At 37.2% G+C, this 22,165-nt stretch overlaps 1 protein-coding gene across 3 annotated transcripts in view; it reads right to left on the bottom strand.

Annotated features, from left to right (window-relative positions):
- DIAPH2 (diaphanous related formin 2) overlaps positions 1-22,165 on the bottom strand; it is an 893,504-nt gene that overhangs the window by 614,306 nt on the left and 257,033 nt on the right. For all 3 annotated transcript variants that reach the window (XM_049705081.1, XM_033412217.2, XM_049705082.1), the window contains exons 12-14: positions 20,100-20,218; positions 18,102-18,218; positions 15,234-15,352 (exon numbers count right to left, since the gene is read on the bottom strand). In XM_049705081.1, coding sequence (XP_049561038.1) covers positions 15,234-15,352; positions 18,102-18,218; positions 20,100-20,218 — 355 coding nt within the window. The remainder of the gene's footprint in view (positions 1-15,233; positions 15,353-18,101; positions 18,219-20,099; positions 20,219-22,165) is intronic.

The following is a 22,165-nucleotide window of genomic DNA, read 5'->3' as shown; positions in this document are numbered from 1 at the left end:
TTTTTCTCTTTCTGACTTACTTCACTCTGTATGACAGTCTCTAGATCCATCCACGTCTCTACAAATGAGCCAATTTCATTCCTTTTTATGGCCAAGTAATATTTCATTGTATATATACATATACCACATTTCTTTAACCTTTCGTCTGTCAATGGGCATTTAGGTTGCTTCCATGACCTGGTTATTGTAAATAGGGCTTCAGCGAACATTGCAGTGCATGTGTATTTTTGAATAATGGTTTTCTCTGGGTATATGCCCAGTAGTGGCATCGCCGGGTCATATGGTAATTCTATTTGTAGTTTTTTAAGGAACCTCCACACTGTTCTCCATAGTGGCTGTATCAATTTACATTCCCACCAACACTGCAAGAGGGTTCCCTTTTCTCCACACCCTCTCCAGCATTTGTTGTTTGTACATTTTCTGATGATGCCCATTCTAACTAGTGTGAGGTGACACCTCATTGTAGTTTTGATTTGCATTTCTCTAATAGTTAGTGATGTTGAGCAGCTTTTCATGTGGTTCTTGGCCATCTGTACGCCTCCTTTGGAGAAATGAGTATTTAAGTCTTCTGCCCATTTTTTGATTGCCTGTTTGTTTTTTTAATATTGAGCTGCATGAACTGTATATATATCTTGGAGATTACTCCGATGTCCACTGATTTGTTTGCAAATATTTTCTCGCATTCTGAGGGTTGACTTTTCATCTTGTCTGTAGTTTCTATTGCTTTGCAAAAGATTTTAAGTTTCATTAGGTCCCATTTGTTTATTTTTGTTTTTATTTCCATTACTCTAGGAGGTGGATCAAAAAAGATCTTGCTGTGATTTATCTCAAAGAGTGTTCTGCCTATGTTTTCCTCTAAGAGTTTGATAGTGTCTGGCTTTACATTTAGGTCTTTAATCCATTTTAAGTGTATTTTTGTGTATGGTGTTATGGAGTGTTCTAATTTCATTGTTTTACATGTAGCTGTCCAGTTTTCCCAGCACCACTTACTGAAGAGACTGTGCTTTCTCCATTGTATATCCTTGCCTCCTTTGTCATAGATCAGTAGACCATAGGTGCGTGGGTTTTTCTCTGGGCTTTCTATCCTGTTCCATTGATCTACATTAGTGTTTTTGTGCCAGTACCATAATCTCTTGATTACTGTAGCTTTGTAGTATAGTCAGTCTGAAGTCAGGGAGTCTGATTCCTCCAGCTCCGTTATTTTCCCTCAACACTGCTTTGGCTATTCGGGGTCCTTTGTGTCTCCATACAAATTTTAAGATTTTTTCTTCTAGTTCTGTAAAAAATGCCATTGGTAATTTGATAGGGATTGCACTGACTCTGTACATTGCTTTGTGTAGTACAGTCATTTTCACAATATTGATTCTTCTAATCCAAGAACATGGTATATCTCTCCATCTGTTGATATCATTTTAATATCCTTCATCAGTGCCTTATAGTTTTCTGCATACAGGTCTTTTGTCTCCCTAAGTAGGTTTATTCCTAGGTATTTTATTCTTTTTGTTGCAATGGGAAATGGGAGTGTATCCTTAAATTCTCTTTCAGATTTTTCATCATTAGTGTATAGGAATGCAAGACATCTCTGTGCATTAATTTTGTATCCTGCAACTTTACCAAATTCATTGATTAGCTCTAGTAGTTTTCTGGCGGCATCTTTAGGATTCTCTATGTACAGTATCAGGTCATCTGCAAACAGTGACAGCTTTACTTCTTCTTTTCCAATTTGTCTTCCTTTTATTTCTTTTTTTCTCTGATTACCATGGCTAGGACTCCCAAAACTATGTTGCATAATAGTGGCAAGAGTGGACATCCTTGTCTTGTTCCTGATCTTAGAGGAAATGCTTTCAGTTTTTCACCATTGAGAATGATATTAGCTGTGGGTTTGTCATATATGGCCTTTATTATGTTGAGGTAGGTTCCCTCTATACCCACTTTCTGGAGAGTTTTTCTTTTTTTTTTTTGCGGTACGTGGGCCTCTCACCGCTGTGGCCTCTCCCGTTGCAGAGCACAGGCTCCAGACGTGCAGGCTCAGCGGCCACAGCTCACGGGCCCAGCCGCTCCGCGGCATGTGGGATCCTCCCGGACTGGGGCACGAACCCGTGTCCCCTGCATTGGCAGGCAGACTCGCAACCACTGCGCCACCAGGGAAGCCCTCTGGAGAGTTTTTACCAAAAATCGGTGTTGAATTTTGTGAAAAGCATTTTCTGCATCTACTGAGATGATTATATGGTTTTTATTCTTCAATTTGTTAATATGGTGTATCACATTGATTGATCTGCGTATATTGAAGAATCCTTGCATCCCTGGGATAAATCCCACTTGATCATGCTGTATGATCCTTTTAAAGTCTTGTTGGATTTTGTTTGCTAGCATTTTGTTGAGGATTTTAGCATCTATATTCATCAGTGATATTGGTCTGTAATTTTCTTTATTTGTAGTGTTTTTGTCTGGTTTTGGTATCAGGGTGATGGTGGCCTTGTAGAATGAGTTTGGGAGTGTTCCTTCCTCTGCAAATTTTTGGAGGAGTTTGAGAAGGATGGGTGTTAGCTCATCTCTAAATGTTTGATAGAATTCACCTGTGAAGCCATCTGGTCCTGGACTTCTGTTTGTTGGAAGATTTTTAATCACAGTTTCAATTTCATTACTTGTGATTGGTCTGTTCATATTTTCTATTTCTTCCTGGTTCAGTCTTGGAAAGTTATACCTTTCTAAGAATTTGTCCATTTCTTCCAGATTGTCCATTTTATTGGCATACAGTTGCTTGTAGTAGTCTCTTAGGATGCTCTGCATTTCTGTGGTGTCTGTTGTAACTTCCCCTTTTTCATTTTTAATTTTATTGATTTGAGTCCTCTCTCTCTTTTTCTTGATAAGTCTGGCTAATGCTTTATGAATTTTGTTTATCTTCTCAAAGAACCAGCTTTTAGTTTTATTGATCTTTGCTATTGTTTTCTTTGTTTCTGTTTCATTTATTTCTGCTCTGATCTTTATGATTTCTTTCCTTCTGCTAACTTTGGGTTTTCTTTGTTCTTCTTTCGATAGTTCCTTTAGGTGTAAGGTTAGATTGTTTACTTGAGATTTTACTTGTTTCTTATGGTAGGCTTGTATTGCTATAAACTTCCCTCATATAACTGATTTTGCTGCATCCCATAGGTTTTGGAGCATCGTATTTTAGTTGTCATTTGTTTCTAGGTATTGTTTGATTTCCCATTTAATTTCTTCAGTGAACTCTTCGTTATTTAGTAACATAATGTTTATCCTCCATGTGTTTGTGTTTTTGACGTTTTTTTTCCCTGTGACTGATTTCTAGTCTCATAGCGTTGTGGTCAGAAAAGATGCTTGATATGATTTCAATTTTCTTAAATTTACTAAGGCATGATTTGTGACCCAAGATGTGATCTATCCTGGAAAATGTTCCATGCGCACTTGAGAAGACAGTGTAACCTGCTGTTTTTGGTTGGAATTTCTTATAAATATTAATTAAATCTATCTGGTCTACTGTGTCATTTAAAACTTGTGTTTCCTTATTAATTTTCTGTTTGGATGATCTGTCTATTGGTGTGAGGTGTTAAAGTCCCCCACAATTCTTGTGTAGCTGTCGATTTCCTCTTTTATAGCTGTTAGCAATTGCCTTATGCATTGAGATGCTCCTATGTTGGGTGCATATATATTTATAATTGTTATATCTTCTTCTTGGATTGATCCCTTGATTATTATGTAGTGTCCTTCCTTGTTTATTGTAACATTCTTTAAAGTCTATTTTATCTGATATGTGTATTGCTACTCCAGCTTTCTTTTGATTTCCATTTGCATGGAATATCTTTTTCCATCCCCTCACTTTCAGTCTGTATGTGCCCCTAGGTCTGCAGTGGGTCTCCTGTAGACAGCATACATATGGGTCTTGTGTTTGTATCTATTCAGTGAGCCTGAGCCTGGTTGGAGCATTTAATCCATTCATGTTTAAGGTAAGTATCGATATGTATGTTCCTATTACCATTTTCTTAATTGTTTCAGGCTTGTTTTTGTAGGTCCTTTTCTTCTCTTGTGTTTCCCACTTAGAGAAGTTCCTTTAGTATTTGTTGTAGAGATAGTTTGGTGGTGCTGAATTCTCTTAGCTTTTGCTTATCTGTAAAGCTTTTGATTTCTCTGTCGAATCTGAATGAGATCCTTGCTGCTTAGAGTAATCTTGGTTGTAGGCCTTCCCTTTCATCACTTTCAGTATGTCATGCTATTCTTTTCTGGCTTGTAGAGTTTCTGCTGAGAACGCAGCTGTTAACCTTATGGGAGTTCCCTTGTATGTCATTTTTCCCTTGTTGCTTTCAATAATTTTTCCTTGTCTTTAATTTTTGTCAATTTGATTACTATGTGTCTTGGCGTGTTTCTCCTTGGGTTTATCATGCCCTGGACGCTCTGCACTTTCTGGGTTTGGGTGGCTATTTCCTTTTTTTGTTAGGAAAGTTTTCGACTATAATCTCTTCAAATATTTTCTTGGGTCCTTTCTCTCTTCTCCTTCTGGGACCCCTATAATGCCAATGTTGCTGCATTTAATGTTGTCCCAGAGGTCTCTTAGGCTGTCTTCATTTCTTTTCATTCTTTTTTCTTTATTCTATTCCATGGCAGTGAATTCCACCATTCTGTCTTCCAGGTCACTTAACCGTTCTTCTGCCTCAGTTATTCTGCTACTGATTGCTTCTAGTGTATTTTTCATTTCAGTTATTGTATTGTTCATCTCTGTTTGTTTGTTCTTTAATTCTTCTAGGTGTTTGTTCTTTAATTCTTCTAGGTCTTTGTTAAACATTTCTTGCATCTTCTAGATCTTTGCCTCCATTCTTTTTCTGAGGTCCTGAATCATCTTCACTATCATTATTCTGAATTATATTTCTGGAAGGTTGCCTATCTCAACTTCATCTAGTTGTTCTTCTGGGGTTTTATCTTGTTCCTTCATTTGGTACATAGCCCTCTGCCTTTTCATCTTCCCTATCTTTTTGTGAATGTGCTTCTTGTTCCACAGGCTGCAGGACTGTAGATTTTCTTGCTTCTGCTGTCTGCCCTCTGGTGGATGAGGCTATCTAAGGGGCTGGTGCAAGTTGCCTGATGGGAGGGGCTGGTGGTGGGTAGAGCTGGGGGTTGCTCTGGTGGGCAGAGCTCAGGAAAACTGTAATCGCTTGTCTGCTGATGGGTGGGGCTTGGTTCCCTCCCTGTTAGTTGTTTTGCCTGAGGCGACCCAACACTGGAGCATACTTTGGCTCTTTGGTGGGGCTAATGACAGACTCTGGGAGGGCTCACAGCAAGGAGTACTTCCCAGAACTTCTGCTGTCAGTGTCCTTGTCCTCAGGGCGAGACACAGCCACCCCCTGCCTCTGCAGAAGAGCCTCCAACACTAGCAGGTAGCTCTGGTTCAGTTTCCTATGGGGTCATTGCTCCTTCCCCTGGTTCCCGATGTGCACACTACTTTGTGTATGCCCTCCAAGAGTGGAGTCTCTGTTTCCCCCAACCATATTGAAGTCCTGCAATCAAATCCCGCTAGCCTTCAAAGTCTGGTTCTCTAGGAATTCCTCCTCCTGTTGCTGGACCCCCAGGTTGGGAAGCCTGACGTGGGCCTCAGAACCTTTCCTCCAGTGGGTGGATTTCTGCGATATAAGTGTTCTCCAGTTTGTGAGTCACCCACCAAGCAGTTATGGGATTTGATTTTATTGTGATTCCTCCCATCCTACTGTCTCATTGTGGCTTCTCCTTTGTCTTTGGATGTGGGATATCTTTTCTGGTGAGTTGCAGTGTCTTCCTGTGGATGACTGTTCAGCAGTTAGTTGTGATTCCAGTGCTCTCACAAGAGGGAGTGAGAGCACGTCCTTCTACTCCACCATCTTGAAATGTTTATTATCTTGACTGTGATGATGGTTTTAAACGTAGACACAAATATCAAAATTTATCAAATTTTATAATTTAAATATAGGTCATTTTTCTTATACGACGTATACCGCAATATTTTTTTCTTTGCTCTAAAGAACTTTGTGGCTGAAATAAGGTAACTAAGGAAGAAACTGGGAAATGATGAGATCAAAGCGGCACCAGATCTGTGCAGTACTGGCACTGGTTGGTAATAATTTTGATTAAAATTTCATTGGGAGAGGGACCTTGAAGATGGCTGAGGAGTAAGATGTGGAGATCACCTTCCTCCCGACAAATACATCAAAAATACATCTACATGTGGAACAACTCCTACAGAACACCTACTGAATGTTGGCAGAAAGCCTCAGACTTCCCAGAAGGCAAGAAAATCCCCAGGTAACTGGACAGGGTAAAAGAAAAAAGAAAAAAACACAGACAATAGGGACAGGACATGCACCTTTGGGAGGAAGCTGTGAATGAGAAAAAGTTTCCACCCACGGTGAAGCCCCTTCACTGGCAGAGATGGGGGGTGGCGGAGGGAAGCTTCAGAGCCACAGAGGAGAGTGCAGCAACAGGGGTGCAGAGGGCAAAGTGGAGAGATTCCTGCACAGAGGATCAGTGCCGACCAGCACTCACCAGCCTGAGAGGCTTGTCTGATCACCCGTTAGGGCAGGTGTGGGCGGGGAGCTGAGGCTCTGGCTTCAGAGGTCAGATCCCAGGGAGAGGACTTGGGTTGGCTTTGTGAACACAGCTTGAAGGGGGCTAGTGCACCACAGCGAGCTGGAAGGGAGTCTGGATAAAAGTCTGGACCCGCCTAAGAGACAAGAGACCACTGTTTCACAAGGAGAGGGGATTCCTTCCCTGTCTGCCCACAGAAGGCAGAGCACCGCCTAAACGAGCTCCAGAGACAGGAGTGAGCCACAGCTATCAGATCAGACACGAGACATGGGCATGAAACGCTAACACTGCTGCTGCAGCCACCAAGAATCCTGTGTGCAAGCACAGGTCGTTATCCACAGCCCCCCAGGAGCCTGTGCAGCACGCCACCGCCAGGGTCCCGTGATCCAGGACAAGTTCCCCGGGAGAACACAAGGTGCGCCTCAGGCTCCTGCAATGTCACGCTGGCTTCTGCCGCCACAGGCTCGCCCCACATTCCAATTATAACTACCATACCGCTGCCTCCCCCCTGGCCTGAATGAGAAAGAGGCACCTAATCAGCCGATGCTTTACCCCGGCCTGCCTGGGCGGAAACAGATGCCTGAGGGTGACCTACACAGACAAGTAGGGCCAAAAGCAAAGCTGAACACTAGGAAATCTGAGAATAAAGAAGAGAAAGGGAAGTTTCTCAGTGCAGCCTCAGGAGCAGCGGATTAAATCCCCACCATCAACTTGATATATCCTGCTTCTGTGGAATACCTGAATAGAAAACAAACCTTCCCAAAATTGAGGCCATGGACTTTGCGAACAACTGGAGCTTGGGGTTTGCTGTTGTGACTGATTTGCTTCTGATTTTTATGTTTATCTTAGTTTAGCCGTTAGCACTTTTTATCATAGGTGGATTTCTTTATTGGTTTGGCTGCTCACTTCTTTATTCTTTTAGTATTATTATTATTTTTTCTTTCTTTTTTTCTTCCTTTTCTTCTGAGCCATGTGGCTGAAAGGGTCTTCGTGCTCCGGCCTGGGGTCAGGCCTGAGACTCTGAGGTGGGAGAACAGAGTTCAGGACACTGGACGACCAGAGACCTCCCGGCCCAATGTAGTATCAACTGGAGAGAGCTCTCCCAGAGACCTCCATCTCAATGCTAAGACCCAGCTCCACCCAACGGCCAGCAAGCTCCTGTGCTGGAGCCCCATGTCAAATAACTAGCAAGACAGGAACACAACCCCAGCCATTAGCAGAGAGACTTCCTAAAATCATAATAAATTCACAGACACCCCAAAACACACCACGAGATGCGGCCCTGACCCCAGAAAGACAAAATCCAGCCCCACCCACCAAAACACAGGCAAAGGTCCCCTGCACCAGAAAACCTACACAAACTACTGAACCAACCTCACTCACTGGGGTCAGGCACCAAGAACAATGGGAACTACAAACCTGCAGCCTATGAAAAGGAGACCCCAAACACAGTAAGTTAACCAAAATGAGAAGACAAAGAAATACGAAGCAGATTAAGGACAAGGTAAAAACACAAAAGGCCAAACAAATGAAGAGGAAATAGGCAGTCTACCTGAAAAAGAATTCATAGCAAGTATAGTAAAGATGATCCAAAATACTGGAAATAGAATGGAGAAAATACAAGAAACGTTTAACAAGGACCTAGAAGAAATAAAGAACAAACAATGATGAACAACACAATAAATAAAATTTAAAATTCTCTAGAAGTAATCAATAGCAGAATACCTGAGTCAGAAGAACAGATAAATGACCTGGACGATAAAACAGTGGAAATAACTACCACACAGCAGAGTAAAGAAAAAAGAATGACAAGAATTGAGGACAGTCTCAGAGACCTCTGGGACAACATTAAATGCACCAACATTCAAATTACAGGGGTCCCAGAAGAAGAAGAGAAAAAGAAAGGGACTGAGAAATATTTGAAGAGATTATAGTTGAAAACTTCCCTAATATGGGAAAGGAAATAGTCAATCAAGTCCAGGAAGCACAGAGAGTCCCATACAGGATAAATTTAAGAAGAAACATGCCAAGATACATATTAATCAAACTATCAAAAATTAAACACAAAGAAAAACATATTAAAAGCAGCAAGGGAAAAACAACAAATAACATACAAGGGAATCCCCATAAGGTTAAGAGCTGACCTTTCATCAGAAACTCTGCAAGCCAGAAGGGAGTGACAGGACATATTTAAAGTGATGAAAGGGAAAAACCTACAAGAAAGATTACTCTACCCAGCAAGGATCTCATTCAGATTTGACAGACAAAGTAAAACCATTACAGACAAGCAAAAGTTAAGTGAATTCAGCACCACCAAACTAACTTTACAACAAATGCGAAAGGAACTTCTCTAGGCAGGAAACACAAGAGAACAAAAAGACCTACAATAACAAATGCAAAACAATTAAGAAAATGGTAATAGGAACATACATATTGATAATTACCTTAAATGTAAATGGATTAAATGCTCCCACCAAAAGACACAGACTGTCTGAAAGGATACAAAAACAAGACCCATATGTATGCTGTCTACAAGAGACCCACTTCAGACCTAGGGACACATACAGACTGAAAGTGACGGGATCGAAAAACATATTCCATGCAAATGGAAATCAAAACAAAGCTGGAGTAGCAATTCTCATATCAGACAAAATAGACTTTAAAATAAAGACTATTACAAAAGAAAAGCAAAACACTACATAAATGGTCAAGGGATCTATCCAAGAAGACGACATAACAGTTGTAAATATTTATGCACCCAACATAGGAGCACCTCAATACATAAGGCAAATGCTAACAGCCATAAAAGGGGAAATCAACAGTAACACAATCATAGTAGGGAACTTTAACACTCCACTTTCACCTATGGACAGATCATCCAAAATGAAAATAAATAAGGAAACACAAGCTTTAAATGACACATTAAGCAAGATGGACTTAATTAATATTTATAGGACATCCCATCCAAAAACAACAGAATACACTTTCTTCTCAAGTGCTCATGGAACATTCCCCAAGATACATCATACCTTGGGTCACAGATCAAGCGTTGGTAAATTTAAGAAAACTGAAATCATATCAATTATCTTTTCCAACCACAACATTATGAGGCTAAATATCAATTACAGAAAAAAAACTGTAAAAAATACAAACACATGGAAGATAAAAAATACACTACTAAATAACCAAGAGATCACTGAAGAAATCAAAGAGGAAATCAAAAAATACCTAGAAACAAATGACAATTAAAACGTGATGACCCCAAACCTATGGGATGCAGCAAAAGCTGTTCTAATAGGGAAGTATATCCCAGTACAAGCCTAACTCAGGAAACAAGGAAAATCTCAAATAAACAATGTAACCTCACACCTAAAGCAATTAGAGAAGGAAGAACAAAAATTCTAAAGTTAGCAGAAGGAAAGAAATCATAAAGATCAGATCAGAAATAAATGAAAAAGAAATGAAGGAAACAATAGCAAAGATCAATAAAACTAAAAGCTGGCTCTTTGGGAAGATAAACAAAATTGAAAAACCATTAGCCAGACTCATCAATAAAAAAAGAGAGAAGACTCAAATCAACAGAACTAGAAATGAAAAGGGAGAAGTAACAACTGACACTGCAGAAATACAAAGGATCATGAGAGATTACTACAAGCAATGATATGTGAATAAAATGCACAACCTGGAAGAAATGGACAAATTCTTAGAAGAGCACAACCATCCAATACTTAACCAGGAAGAAATAGAAATTACAAACGGGCCAATCACAAGCACTGAAATTGAAACTCTGATTAAAAATCTTCCCACAAACAGAAGCCCAGGACCAGATGGCTTCACAGGTGAATTCTATCAAACATTTACAGAAGAGCTAACACCTATCCTTCTCAAACTCTTCCAAAATATAGCAGAGGGAGGAACACTCCCAAACTCATTCTACGAGGCCACCATCACTCTGATACCAAAACCAGACAAGGATGTCACAAAGAAAGAAACCTACAGGCCAATATCACTGATGAACATAGATGCAAAAATCCTCAACAAAATACTAGCAAACAGAATCCAACAGCACATTAAAAGGATCATACACCATGATCAGGAGGGGTTTATCCCAGGAGTGCAAGGATTCTTCAATATACACAAATCATTCAACGTGATACACCATATTAACAAACTGGATAAAAAGGATATGATAATCTCAACAGATGAAGAAAAAGCTTTTGAGAAAATTCAACACCCATTTATGATAAAAACTCTCCTGAAAGTAGGCACAGAGGGAACCTACTTCGACACAATAAAGGCCATATATGACATACTCACAGCTAACATCATTCTCAATGGTGAAAAACTGAAACCATTCCCTCTAAGATCAGGAAGCAGACAAGGTTGCCCACACTCACCACTATTATTCAACATAGTTTTGGAAGTTTTAGCCACAGCAATCAAAGAAGACAAAGACGTAAAAGGAATACAAATTGGAAAAGAAGAAGTAAAACTGTCACTGTTTGCAAGTGACATGATACTATACATAGAGAATCCTAAAGATGCTACCAGAAAACTACTAGAGGTAATCCATGAATTTGGTAAAGTAGCAGGATACAAAATTAATGCACAGAAATCTCTTGCATTCCTATACACTAATGATGAAAAATCTGAAAGAGAAATTAAGGAAACACTCCCATTTACCACTGCAACAAAAAGAATAACATACCTAGGAATAAACCTACCTAAGGAGACAAAAGACCTGTAGGCAGAAAACTATGACACTGATGAAAGAAATTAAAGAGAATACAAACAGATGGAGAGATACACCATGATCTTGGATTGGAAGAATCAACATTGTGAAAATGACTATACTACCCAAAGCAATCCAGTGATTCAATGCAATCCGTATCAAACTACCAATGGCATTTTTCACAGAACTAGAACAAAAAATTTCACAATTTGTATGGAAACACAAAAGACCCTGAATAGCCTAAGGAATCTTGAGAAAGAAAAATGGAGCTGGAGAAATTAGGCTCCCTGACTTCAGACTATACTACAAAGCTACAGTAATCAAGGCAGTATGATATCGGCACAAAAAGAGAAATATAGCTCAATGGAACAGGATAGAAAGCCCAGAGATAAACCCACACATATATGATCACCTTATCATTGATAAGAGGCAAGAACGTACAATGGAGAAAAGACAGCCTCTTCAATAAGTGGTGCTGGGAAAACTGGACAGCTACATGTAAAAGAATGATACTAGAACACTCCCTAACACCATACACAAAAATAAACTCAAAATGGATTAAAGACTTAAATGTAAGGCCAGACACTATACGACTCTTAGAGGAAAACATAGGCTGAACACTCTATGACATAAATCATAGTAAGACCCTTTGTGACCCACCTCCTAGAGGAATGGAAATAAAAACAAATGGGACCTAATGAAACTTAAAAGCTTTTGCACAGCAAAGGAAACCATAAACAAGACCACAAGACAACCCCCAGAATGGGAGAAAATATTTGCAAATGAAGCAACTGACAAAGGATTAATTTCCAAAATATACAAGCAGCTCATGCAGCTCAGTATCAAAAAAACAAACAACCCAATCCAAAAATGGGCAGAAGACCCAAACTTACATTTCTCTAAAGAAGATATGCAGATTTCCAACAAACACATGAAAGGATGCTCAACATCACTAATCATTAGAGAAATGCAAATCAAAACTACAATGAGGTATCACCTCACAGCAGTTAGAATGGGCATCATCAGAAAATCTACAAAAAATAAATGCTGGAGAGGTTGTGGAGAAAAGGGAACCATCTTGCACTGTTGGTGGAAATGTAAATTGATACAGCCAGTATGGAGAAGAGTATGGAGGTTCCTTAAAAAACAAAAAATAAAACTACCATATGACCCAGTAATCCCATTACTGGGCATATGCCCTGAGAAAACCATAATTCAAAAAGAGTCATGTACCACAATGTTCATTGCAGCACTATTTACAATAGCCAGATCATGGAAGCAACCTAAGTGTCCATCAACAGATGAATGGATAAAGAAGATGTGAAACATATATACAATGGAATATTACTCAGCCATAAAAAGAAACGAAATTGAGTTATTTGTAGTGAGGTGGATGGACCTAGCTAGAGTTTGTCATACAGAGTGAAGTAAGTCAGAAAGAGAAAAATAAATACCATATGCTAACACATATATATGGAATCTAAAAAAAAAAAAAAAAAAAAAAAGGTTCTGACGAACCTAGGGGCAGGATAGGAATCAAGACCCAGAGGTAGAGAATAAGTTGAGCACATGGGGAGGGGGATGAAGTGAGAGAGGTTAAGCTGGGACGAAGTGAGAGAGTAGCATTGACATATACACACTACCAAATGTAAAACAGATAGTGGGAATCAGCCGCATCGCACAGGGAGATCAGCTTGGTGCTTTGTGACCACCTAGAGGGGTGGGAGAGGGAGTGTGGGAGGGAGGCACAAGAGGGAGAGGATATGGGGATATATGTATATGTATAGCTGATTCACTTTGTTATACAGCTGAAACTAACACAACATTGTAAAGTAATTACACTCCAATAAAAATGTTAAAAAAATAGAAATTTCAATGGGAAGGCATTGAAGAAATTTAGGTCAGGATATGATCTGATTTATATTAAAAAAGTACTAGACTCAAGACCTATGAAATCAGAAGAGACTCTATGCTCCTCAAGTCCAGATGATCTTTATTTTAAGAGATCCACTGATTTCCTAGAAGTTCTTCAAGCACCAGCTATTATCTGTGTGTGTGTGTGTGTGTGTGTGTGTGTGTGTGTGTTCTAATGAAAGGTTCATAGCCTTCATCAGCTACTCAAGACATCTGAGCATAAAATATTAAGGACCACACATATATTTGACTTATCTGAATTTAGAGTTGAGGAAACTGAAGCCTAGACAAGTTAAATGATTTGTTCACAATCACAGAGATGATACGTGGACGAGGTCATAATGGGTTTTTGGTACTGACTACCCCCTCTCACCTGATCCCTTCATGTCTTCCCACCCCAGTGCTCTTGATTAACGGTACACAATCCTAAGTACCTGGCACACAGTACCCAAAACAAATATCCACTGAACACTGAATGAGCTAGCCAAAATCAACAGTAGCATATATGCACCAACTATGGTCCACAATAGATTATAAGCCAATGCACGTATTTGGAAACAGTCCCTTATAACTCTCTCAACAAATATGAAATAAGCTACTGACTTTATTAAGCTCAGGGAAAAATATGCAGTGAGGCCAACATTCACATTAATTGCAGGGGCAGGGTACATTGGCACAAGCTTTCTGAAAAGCATTTGGCCTTTCAAAGTTCACACCCTCAGGGGAATCAATCCTAAGGAAATATTGATAAGAAGCCAAATATTTATATAAAGGATGTTCACAGTAAATTCATTTATAATTATAAAAACCTGAAAACAATCTGTATGTACAATAAGAAAGGACTGGTCAAGATGATTATGACATTGTATAAAATGGAATATTATATAGACATTCAAAGTCACATTTTGAAGGTTAATATTGAAAAATTCTAATAATATAATGCTCCATGAAAAATCAGCATATAGATATATAGAAGAGGAATACAGGAGGGAGGGAGATAGAGTGAGAGCAAGAGAGAGAGTGATGAAGATGGAGATAACAAGACGTACTGAGCTGAACAGTGAGTAATGGTGAAATGTACTGAGCTTGAAAAGTGTAATTGGTGGTTTATTTTGTCACTTACATAAGTCTCCAGATTGCCTATGATAAGTGAGCATTAGTTTCACAATCAGATGAGAATAATACATGATAAATAACAAGGAATTCATCTTTGAATATTACTGTGAGCCTTCCCTGGGCTATGGAGTGAAGAATAACATATAACTGGCATTCAACAGCTGTTGTTTCCTACCTTTAAAGACAAAGACAAATGAGTTCATGCTTGAATCGTAGCAATAGTGAGTTCGATTAGGTATAAATAAAACTGCTTAACTCTAAGGTCATATGGCGTAGTATATTTCACAAGAGAAGTTTCACATCATCCTTCAGAGACTGTTCCAGAAAGTGTAGCTAGCTACCAGTCTCAGATAATATAAGGTCATTTCCACAACAATCCAAGTAGATGAACATGATCATCTCAAATTCTTTCCCAGCTCTAAGCTCTATGAAAATATAAAATGATCTACTTTAACAGAATTAAGAGGTCTTAAGTTACTGAAACCAACCTGTATTTCCTTTCTCAGACCTGAACACTAATAACATAGCATTACTAATTAGACCCTGCTGTTCACGTGATTTCTACAAAACCACAAATGTACCAGCATAAATTGAATCAATGCATTTCAGAGTCATGTTTCTAAAAAGCAAGGCATTCACCCCTAATATAATGTTTTTAGTTCAGCATTGACTTTAAACTGAATTCAAGAGTGTTGAAACTTAACAAATAGATTAGTATCTCCAATCACAGAGGCAGAACTCTCGTGATCATCATAATTAATAATTATAGCAAATGAGTACCCACAGATACAATGACTTACCAGATATTAATAGAGGAAGTTTAGTGAGAGAGCTACACTTAAAAAGTGTCTATTAGACAGAAGAGAGTAAAACAGAATCAAATGACATTGAGGATTATATCACATACCTATCAGATGAGTGAAATCAATGTCTAATCTTTGTCTGTACTTGAAATCTGGGTCCATACCACTGCAGTGCAGCACTATCTGTGAAACACACTCCTCAACTATTTTGTAATACTGTGGCCTGCAAAAGAGAAGTAATCTTGAATACCTTTTCTACATATACAAATCAATTTTCATAAGAAGTGATTCTACATGATAAAGAAAACTAGGTTATTTTCTAGCAGGCTAAAAAACTCTTTTCTAGCCATTACACTCACTCTAGAGGAATATGCCTAAGCTTAAAGATGGGCTGAACGTTATAGTGCAAAACCCATTGTAATATAATCAGCTGTGAACACTTAGTGACTTAATACTCTAGATTGCAGGGATTCATGCTTGTGTTCAAAGATACTTATCAACCTTATCTACTTACTTAAGCTATTGTTTCTAAAGTTAATAAAAACAAATGACTCTTTAGTTCTACATCTATGGATACAGAAATGGTTCTAAGCCTCTCCAAGTTCTCAATTTCAATAAGGAATGAGTACCTTGGCATTACATGGCAAACAATGTAATGAATGTACTGCCACACTTTTACTCAAGATAGCTATAACAGCTTTTACAAAACTGGACTCAGCCACTTATGTTACAGACTACTCCAAAGATCTATTTATACACATATTTTAAAAGATCCATTTTGTAGAAGCATACACACTAAATATGCATGGCGATAGCTTCAATTTGTTCAAAGTGTCAAAGGTTTTGAAACATTTCCTAATTCTGTAATCTATCAAGGTAATTCTGGCCTTAAAAATGACCACTTACATACTTCAAAAATTTTTAAAAGGCACTTTTTGCATTAAAATTCGGGGAAAATTTAGTATTTATCAGCAGTTAATAAATTCAACAGAGAAAATTCAGAAAGAAATACTACTATGGACAAGCTATGACATAAACATCCCTAAAATCAGTGTGCTGATAACTAGCCAACCTACTAAAAGTCTGCAAATAAAGCTAAACATATTCTAATTGCTCTTATATGTCTTTTGTCATGGGGCTGATCTCAAGGATAAGAATAAACAGTAATATGTATTACACATCTGAGTCTTTTTCAAGTCATCATCAGATCTAGGGTAAACAATACTGGATTATAATCAATCTAGTCAATGACTCTGGGTAAACAGGGAAAACACAATGGTTCTCTTTCAGGACAAATTAATTATCCATAGGTAGAATAAAAGAATTATCCATAGGTAGAATAAAAGCGCTAGTTGCACATCTACCTCACATGGATGTTCTCAGGATGAAAAGGACGTCATGTTAGAACAACTTCTCGTTTATTCAAAGTTACTGAGAAATGGATGGTTTCACACAAATTATTTCCCCAGGTAACTGTGTACCCATGGGCACAGTACCCCTTTAGTTGCCAGCACTTATTTGAGGAAACAACAATCATTTTGGTTGGATTACTATCTTTCCTGCTTAAAAAAACCCAGCATATTTTAAACATTTTTCTATGTCTCTGTAACATCATGATGCCCATCAGTTACTGCAACTAGCCTGAACTATAAAGGGAACTATAATAGTTCTCTATGGACTTTAGAATTGTCATTTTTGTTGTGACTGTACCCGACCCCATGGTAGCCTTCCTTTGCCCTTTAATCAAGCAAGGTTTGAGAAATCAGAGAACCTAGGTTGCTAGAATTTCATGCATATTAGAGTATGAAGAACAACTAAGAGTCTCTTAAACAGTTAAATATAAGATCATGGTCACCAACTTATGGATAATTTCAGTCATTCAGAAACCCTTCTCTAATTTTCTGGTTTTCAGATATATTCCCAGAACTACACTCTGAAATTTCTGACTTTATGGATTATTATATTCACTTATTTAGAAGAATTACATTGCTGTGTATAAAGCTGAAATATTAGTATTATTATTTTCTTAGATAAGATCACACCTATTTTTAGATAATACTATACAAGAGGAATAACAATAGTCTTATTAAAATATAAAAGGACTTAAAATGCTTACTAAATAGCAAATGTTATCATTGCTGTTTTTATTATTATTAAACTTCTGAAGGAGGGCTTCCTTCAGCTACCAGGTTCAAAAAAATATCCACATCCACACACCCTGTGCACACTAAAGTTAAAGCACTTTTACCACATCACAATATAGTGATACTATCTCTATATTCTATTGTCCCTACCCCACATTATATAAATTCATGGGAAGTGTGGCAGATACTGCTAGATGTCCTATGATGTCCACTCTTCTCTTTTTCCTTTACTATTTGAACTTTATGTTTACCTGTGTATATTGCTTGCCAGAATAATATTTCCCATTTCCTTTCACTTATTGCTTCATAAAATCATCTCAGAACTTAGTGGCTCAAAACAATAACATAATCTTATTATCCCTCACATTTTTGTGGGTAAGAAATTCAGGAGGAGCCAATCAAGTCCGTTGGCTCAGATCTTACACATGGCTTCAGCCAGCTAGAGAGAGACCTAGAAGAATAGGGTAGACTGAACATAAAAAAAAAAAAAAAGTACGAGGACTTAAAAGTTTTACCATAGACTCTTCAGAGCTTACTCTGTGCCACAAAAAAAATTCATCATAGGGTCAGTAAAATCTGTTGGGTTCATTGCTACTGAAATGGCATACCCCGTTTTTATAAGTATATTCTTCTGGCCCAATTAAAAATAGATTGACACCTTTTTAAAAATGTTATCTAGAGTCGTCAAACTCTTATACTCCATGCATATATATATATATATATATATATATATATATGCATATACTGTCTAGACCCCACTATATTGTTAATTTTCCTTTAAAATCCAATTCAAATTATACAAATTGTACTCTCATAACAGCCTCTTACCTGATATAATAATCATTTCTGATGAGCAAAAAATGTTGTAGAATGGATAATAAGTAATTTTCAGCAGCAGTGTCCTTCAACATATTATACAGAAGATGGTACACTTCATTCATATCAGTGGAAAGTAAGTAAAGGAAAAAAATCAAGGATTCTTGGTAACAGTTTCATTCATAACAAAAGCAGCTTCAGTTTTGAAAACACTGATATATCATTTTGTTTGCATTACTGTTTCTAAACCTTCAACTCCATGTTCCAGTATTTAAAACATTTCCATAAAGAAATTTAATCTATGGATCACTTTAATCTTTTAACAAGTGAAAGAGACTTAGAGTATTTCCAAGACCATTTAACCATTAAACGTTTAAATGATCAGCTGTTCATTATATTTTAAAATTCCAGCTTATAGTTGGTACCATTAGAACAGCAATGCCATTAATGAAAATGTTTTTTTCTTGACCTTCCTGTGGTTGTGATGGGAACCTATATTATGCATGCAAGCCAATACTCCTGTCTTTTCACTGCCCACATAAAATAGTAAGGCAAATAAGCATTGTGTGGGCTGCTAAAAGTTCATAAAAACCAGTTTTATTTTATACAGATGAAACACTTACTACATATGAAATCACTACGGTTTGCATTCATTTGTATGTCAGTATTTGATAAGGAACTTGAAACATATTTTTCTTAGGATATAAAAAGAGTGGTAGAAGTTTAAATGCTTTTAGTAAACTAGAAAACAGATTTAAAAAATGGATTCACTTTTATAAGAAAAGCGAGCACCTAGAAAAATTTGATGGAAAAGAAAAGGAGAAGAGGAGATGTAATCCAGCATCTTAAAAATAACCTGAAATGTCAACGTTTTCTCTGAAATAGAATTAAGTATATGATGGATTACTTCTTAGACCCCATGTAAGAGTGTTGTGTTAAAGTCACATAAGGTCCTTTCGATGGCTACGGAATAGATCCAAAAATAGCTTTCTGATGAAGAGAAATTTATATAAAGCAAGATATTTATTAATTGATATAAAAAGCATTTAATATTATGGAGACCACTGTAGACTAGAGTCACTGATGAAGGATAAGAAATTACTAGAAATTATCTCTCATAATAACAAAATTGTTATTCATTGCACTTATCCAGTACTCATGTGTAAGATGCTTTGATAGGAACATTGGAGGAAAAAGTTGAAACACTTGTGCCCTCCATCTCATAGGCACAAAGAAGTGTATATAAATAAGGCAGATGCAAGCAAAGCACTGTAGAGTGAGGAGAAAGATGGAAGAAGACGTTATAGAGAAAAAGTCCAGCTCAAAGGTCATTTTCGTTCTGAAGTATTTCCCAATTTCCCCAGAACCCATAAGTAAGAAATTTAATGGGTGTGAAACAAATGGCCAGCAATGCTATGACAACCATCTTTTAGATCTAAAATCATTTTGTATAAAATCATTGCCATAGGAAGATTATATGCTAGTTGTATTTGACTCAAATGCTTCTACTCTAGCATCCTTGTTATAGTCGGACCCTATCACATCTAAACTTTTTTCCCCCCGCTAAGGAACCAAAATATTTGGATTGAGAATAAGACATCTATTTGAATTGAATGATATCTCTAAATCACTGGAGTACCATTTAATAAACTGAAAAAGTATATTACCTATAGTCACATATGAACTCACGGAACTTTTCCCCCCAAAAATCCTTATCCATGAGGAATACTGCCTTAGGCTCTTGTCTATTCAAGACCGTTGAGCAGAGTAAACCTATAATGCAGCAAGCCACTGTGTGGATTTCAATACAGTCTGTGTAAATCATCAGGACAGTCTGACAATTCTTCAACATGAATCTCAAGGACAGCATCATTGTGAAGTTCTAATATAAATAAATGGATATAAATTGGGCCGGCAGACAAGAATTCTAATAATGGTTCACAAAATCACCAACAAATCCCTTTTTCACAGTACATGCAAAATGATTTCTGTGGTTCGTCAAAAGGATATTCCATTTCTGCTCGAATGTCATTGAGACGGTGTGATAATTCAGTTAGGTCGTCCTCTTTGTTCTCATCAAATACTTTCAACTGAATATCAAGCTCGTCGTTCTCTTTTTCTTTCAGATCCTAATATATAAACAGAAAACTTAACAGACGAATAACAATTTGACAACCCCGTACTTTGGCAATAAAGGCCTGACACTATTATTCATCTACGTACACAGAAGCAATTTCAAATATTGACCCAGGCACTTGGTTTCCTGAAAGAAAGTAAACGTACTCTGTTTTTCTATTTTAAAATGAAAGAACCTCATTGCATTCACCTCATTTCTTTTCATGCTCCAAATTTTGACGACTCACATTAAAAAATTAACGATCACTTTCGCAAGGGAAAAAAACTAATTGCTACAAACCCACATTAAATGCTGTCGTTTTGACTAAACACACTAATCAAAGATCGCAAAAGAACTCATGCAGTTAGAATATTCACATATGCCTCTGGCAAAAAATGCGAATATAGATCAATTGTATTAATGAAGAACAAATGCAAGGATATATTCAAGGACAACAGTCCCAAGTATGGCGTGGAAAGTTGTAAAAACAAATTTACTTTAAATGACATTTTGTGATTTTAAAGCAAAAAGGCGTCAGGACTTTTTAATCAAGATGCACAACTAGCCTCCTCCCCCACCTTTTATTTTTGCTTAGCCGAATCACAAAATACCAACTTGGGCATCAAAGAGACCTGTTTTTGTAATACATTATAAGCACATGCATTACAAACCTCTGATAATTTTCAAAATCATAGTATAAACAAAATCTTTGGAAGCATGCCACACTAGAGATTGTTGGGCTTAATATATATCACCTGGAATATCTTTTAATATGTGTCCATTAAGTTGCCGCTTTCAAAACCCAAATCGATAATCACAACTGTGGATGCTCAAGGGTGATACCGAAAGAGAGACTAGGATGTTCAGAGCTGAGCTTGAACTCTAAAAGGAAATGCAAGCACGGTGTACTTCAAATTAGGTCGATTAAACAAACTCGGATCCATTTTTTTGTTTCTATTTTTGTTCAATAGGACGATTTTAAATGGAGATGCAACCGCTATTACTGAAGCCAAACACAAATTTATGCAATTTCTAGGTGTTCTTTTTCTAACGTTCACATACATAATAATTTACCTACAGAGCATATGAAAATATTAATATGTTTCTATATAATTGCATATAAAATACATAACAAATACATGTATTTAAACTTAGTTTCCTCTTGAGTAATAATCTGTTTTAGGTCTAACTTTCCACTTTGAAAGGGAATGAAGAAATTTATTGGAATTAAAGTTATCTAACATTGGTGAGTTATATTATCAGGTGATTTCTGAACTCAATTCAGAAAAGAGCAGGAGCCAGACACACCCAATATGCTGGTCATTGCAGAAAAAACCTTTAATACGTGGGATAGGAAGGGTGGGAGGGAGGGAGACGCAAGAGGGAAGAGATATGGGAACATATGTATATGTATAGCTGATTCACTTTGTTATAAAGCAGAAACTAACACACCATTGTAAAGCAATTATACTCCAATAAAGATGTTAAAAAAAAAAAAACTTCATGGGTAATGTAAGGAGCTGATAAGAATACACTTTCAATCTCTCAAAAAAAAACACCTTTAATACATTTTATAATATGGATTTTTTCCTTATTCTTATGTCATAAGATATTCTTTCTTAGATGTTCACTATCAGACTTTAACACATTCAAATATGTTTGAAAAATAGAAAAAACAAGTTAATTAAATACTGTCATTTAATCAGCATCAGAACTTTACAAAACATGGACTCAAGCTTCATGATTAAAATATTTTCAGTGAAAATAACTGGTTAAATATTTATTTCAGTTTTTAATTAGGACAACACATTATTTATATGATATATAGTATGTGAACATGTACAGCACAATATAAAAATATAGATATGTATAAATGAAATATCTCATAGTGTTCATTAATAATGCTCCGTTAAAATATATATGATCTACATACACACACATATATAAAAAACTTCCTTTC

The sequence above is a fragment of the Orcinus orca genome, chromosome X (assembly GCF_937001465.1).
Source record: "Orcinus orca chromosome X, mOrcOrc1.1, whole genome shotgun sequence".
Classification (NCBI taxonomy): domain Eukaryota; kingdom Metazoa; phylum Chordata; class Mammalia; order Artiodactyla; family Delphinidae; genus Orcinus; species Orcinus orca.
The sequence above is the reverse complement of the archived record's forward strand: the minus strand, read 5'-3'. Positions and strand labels throughout refer to the sequence as shown.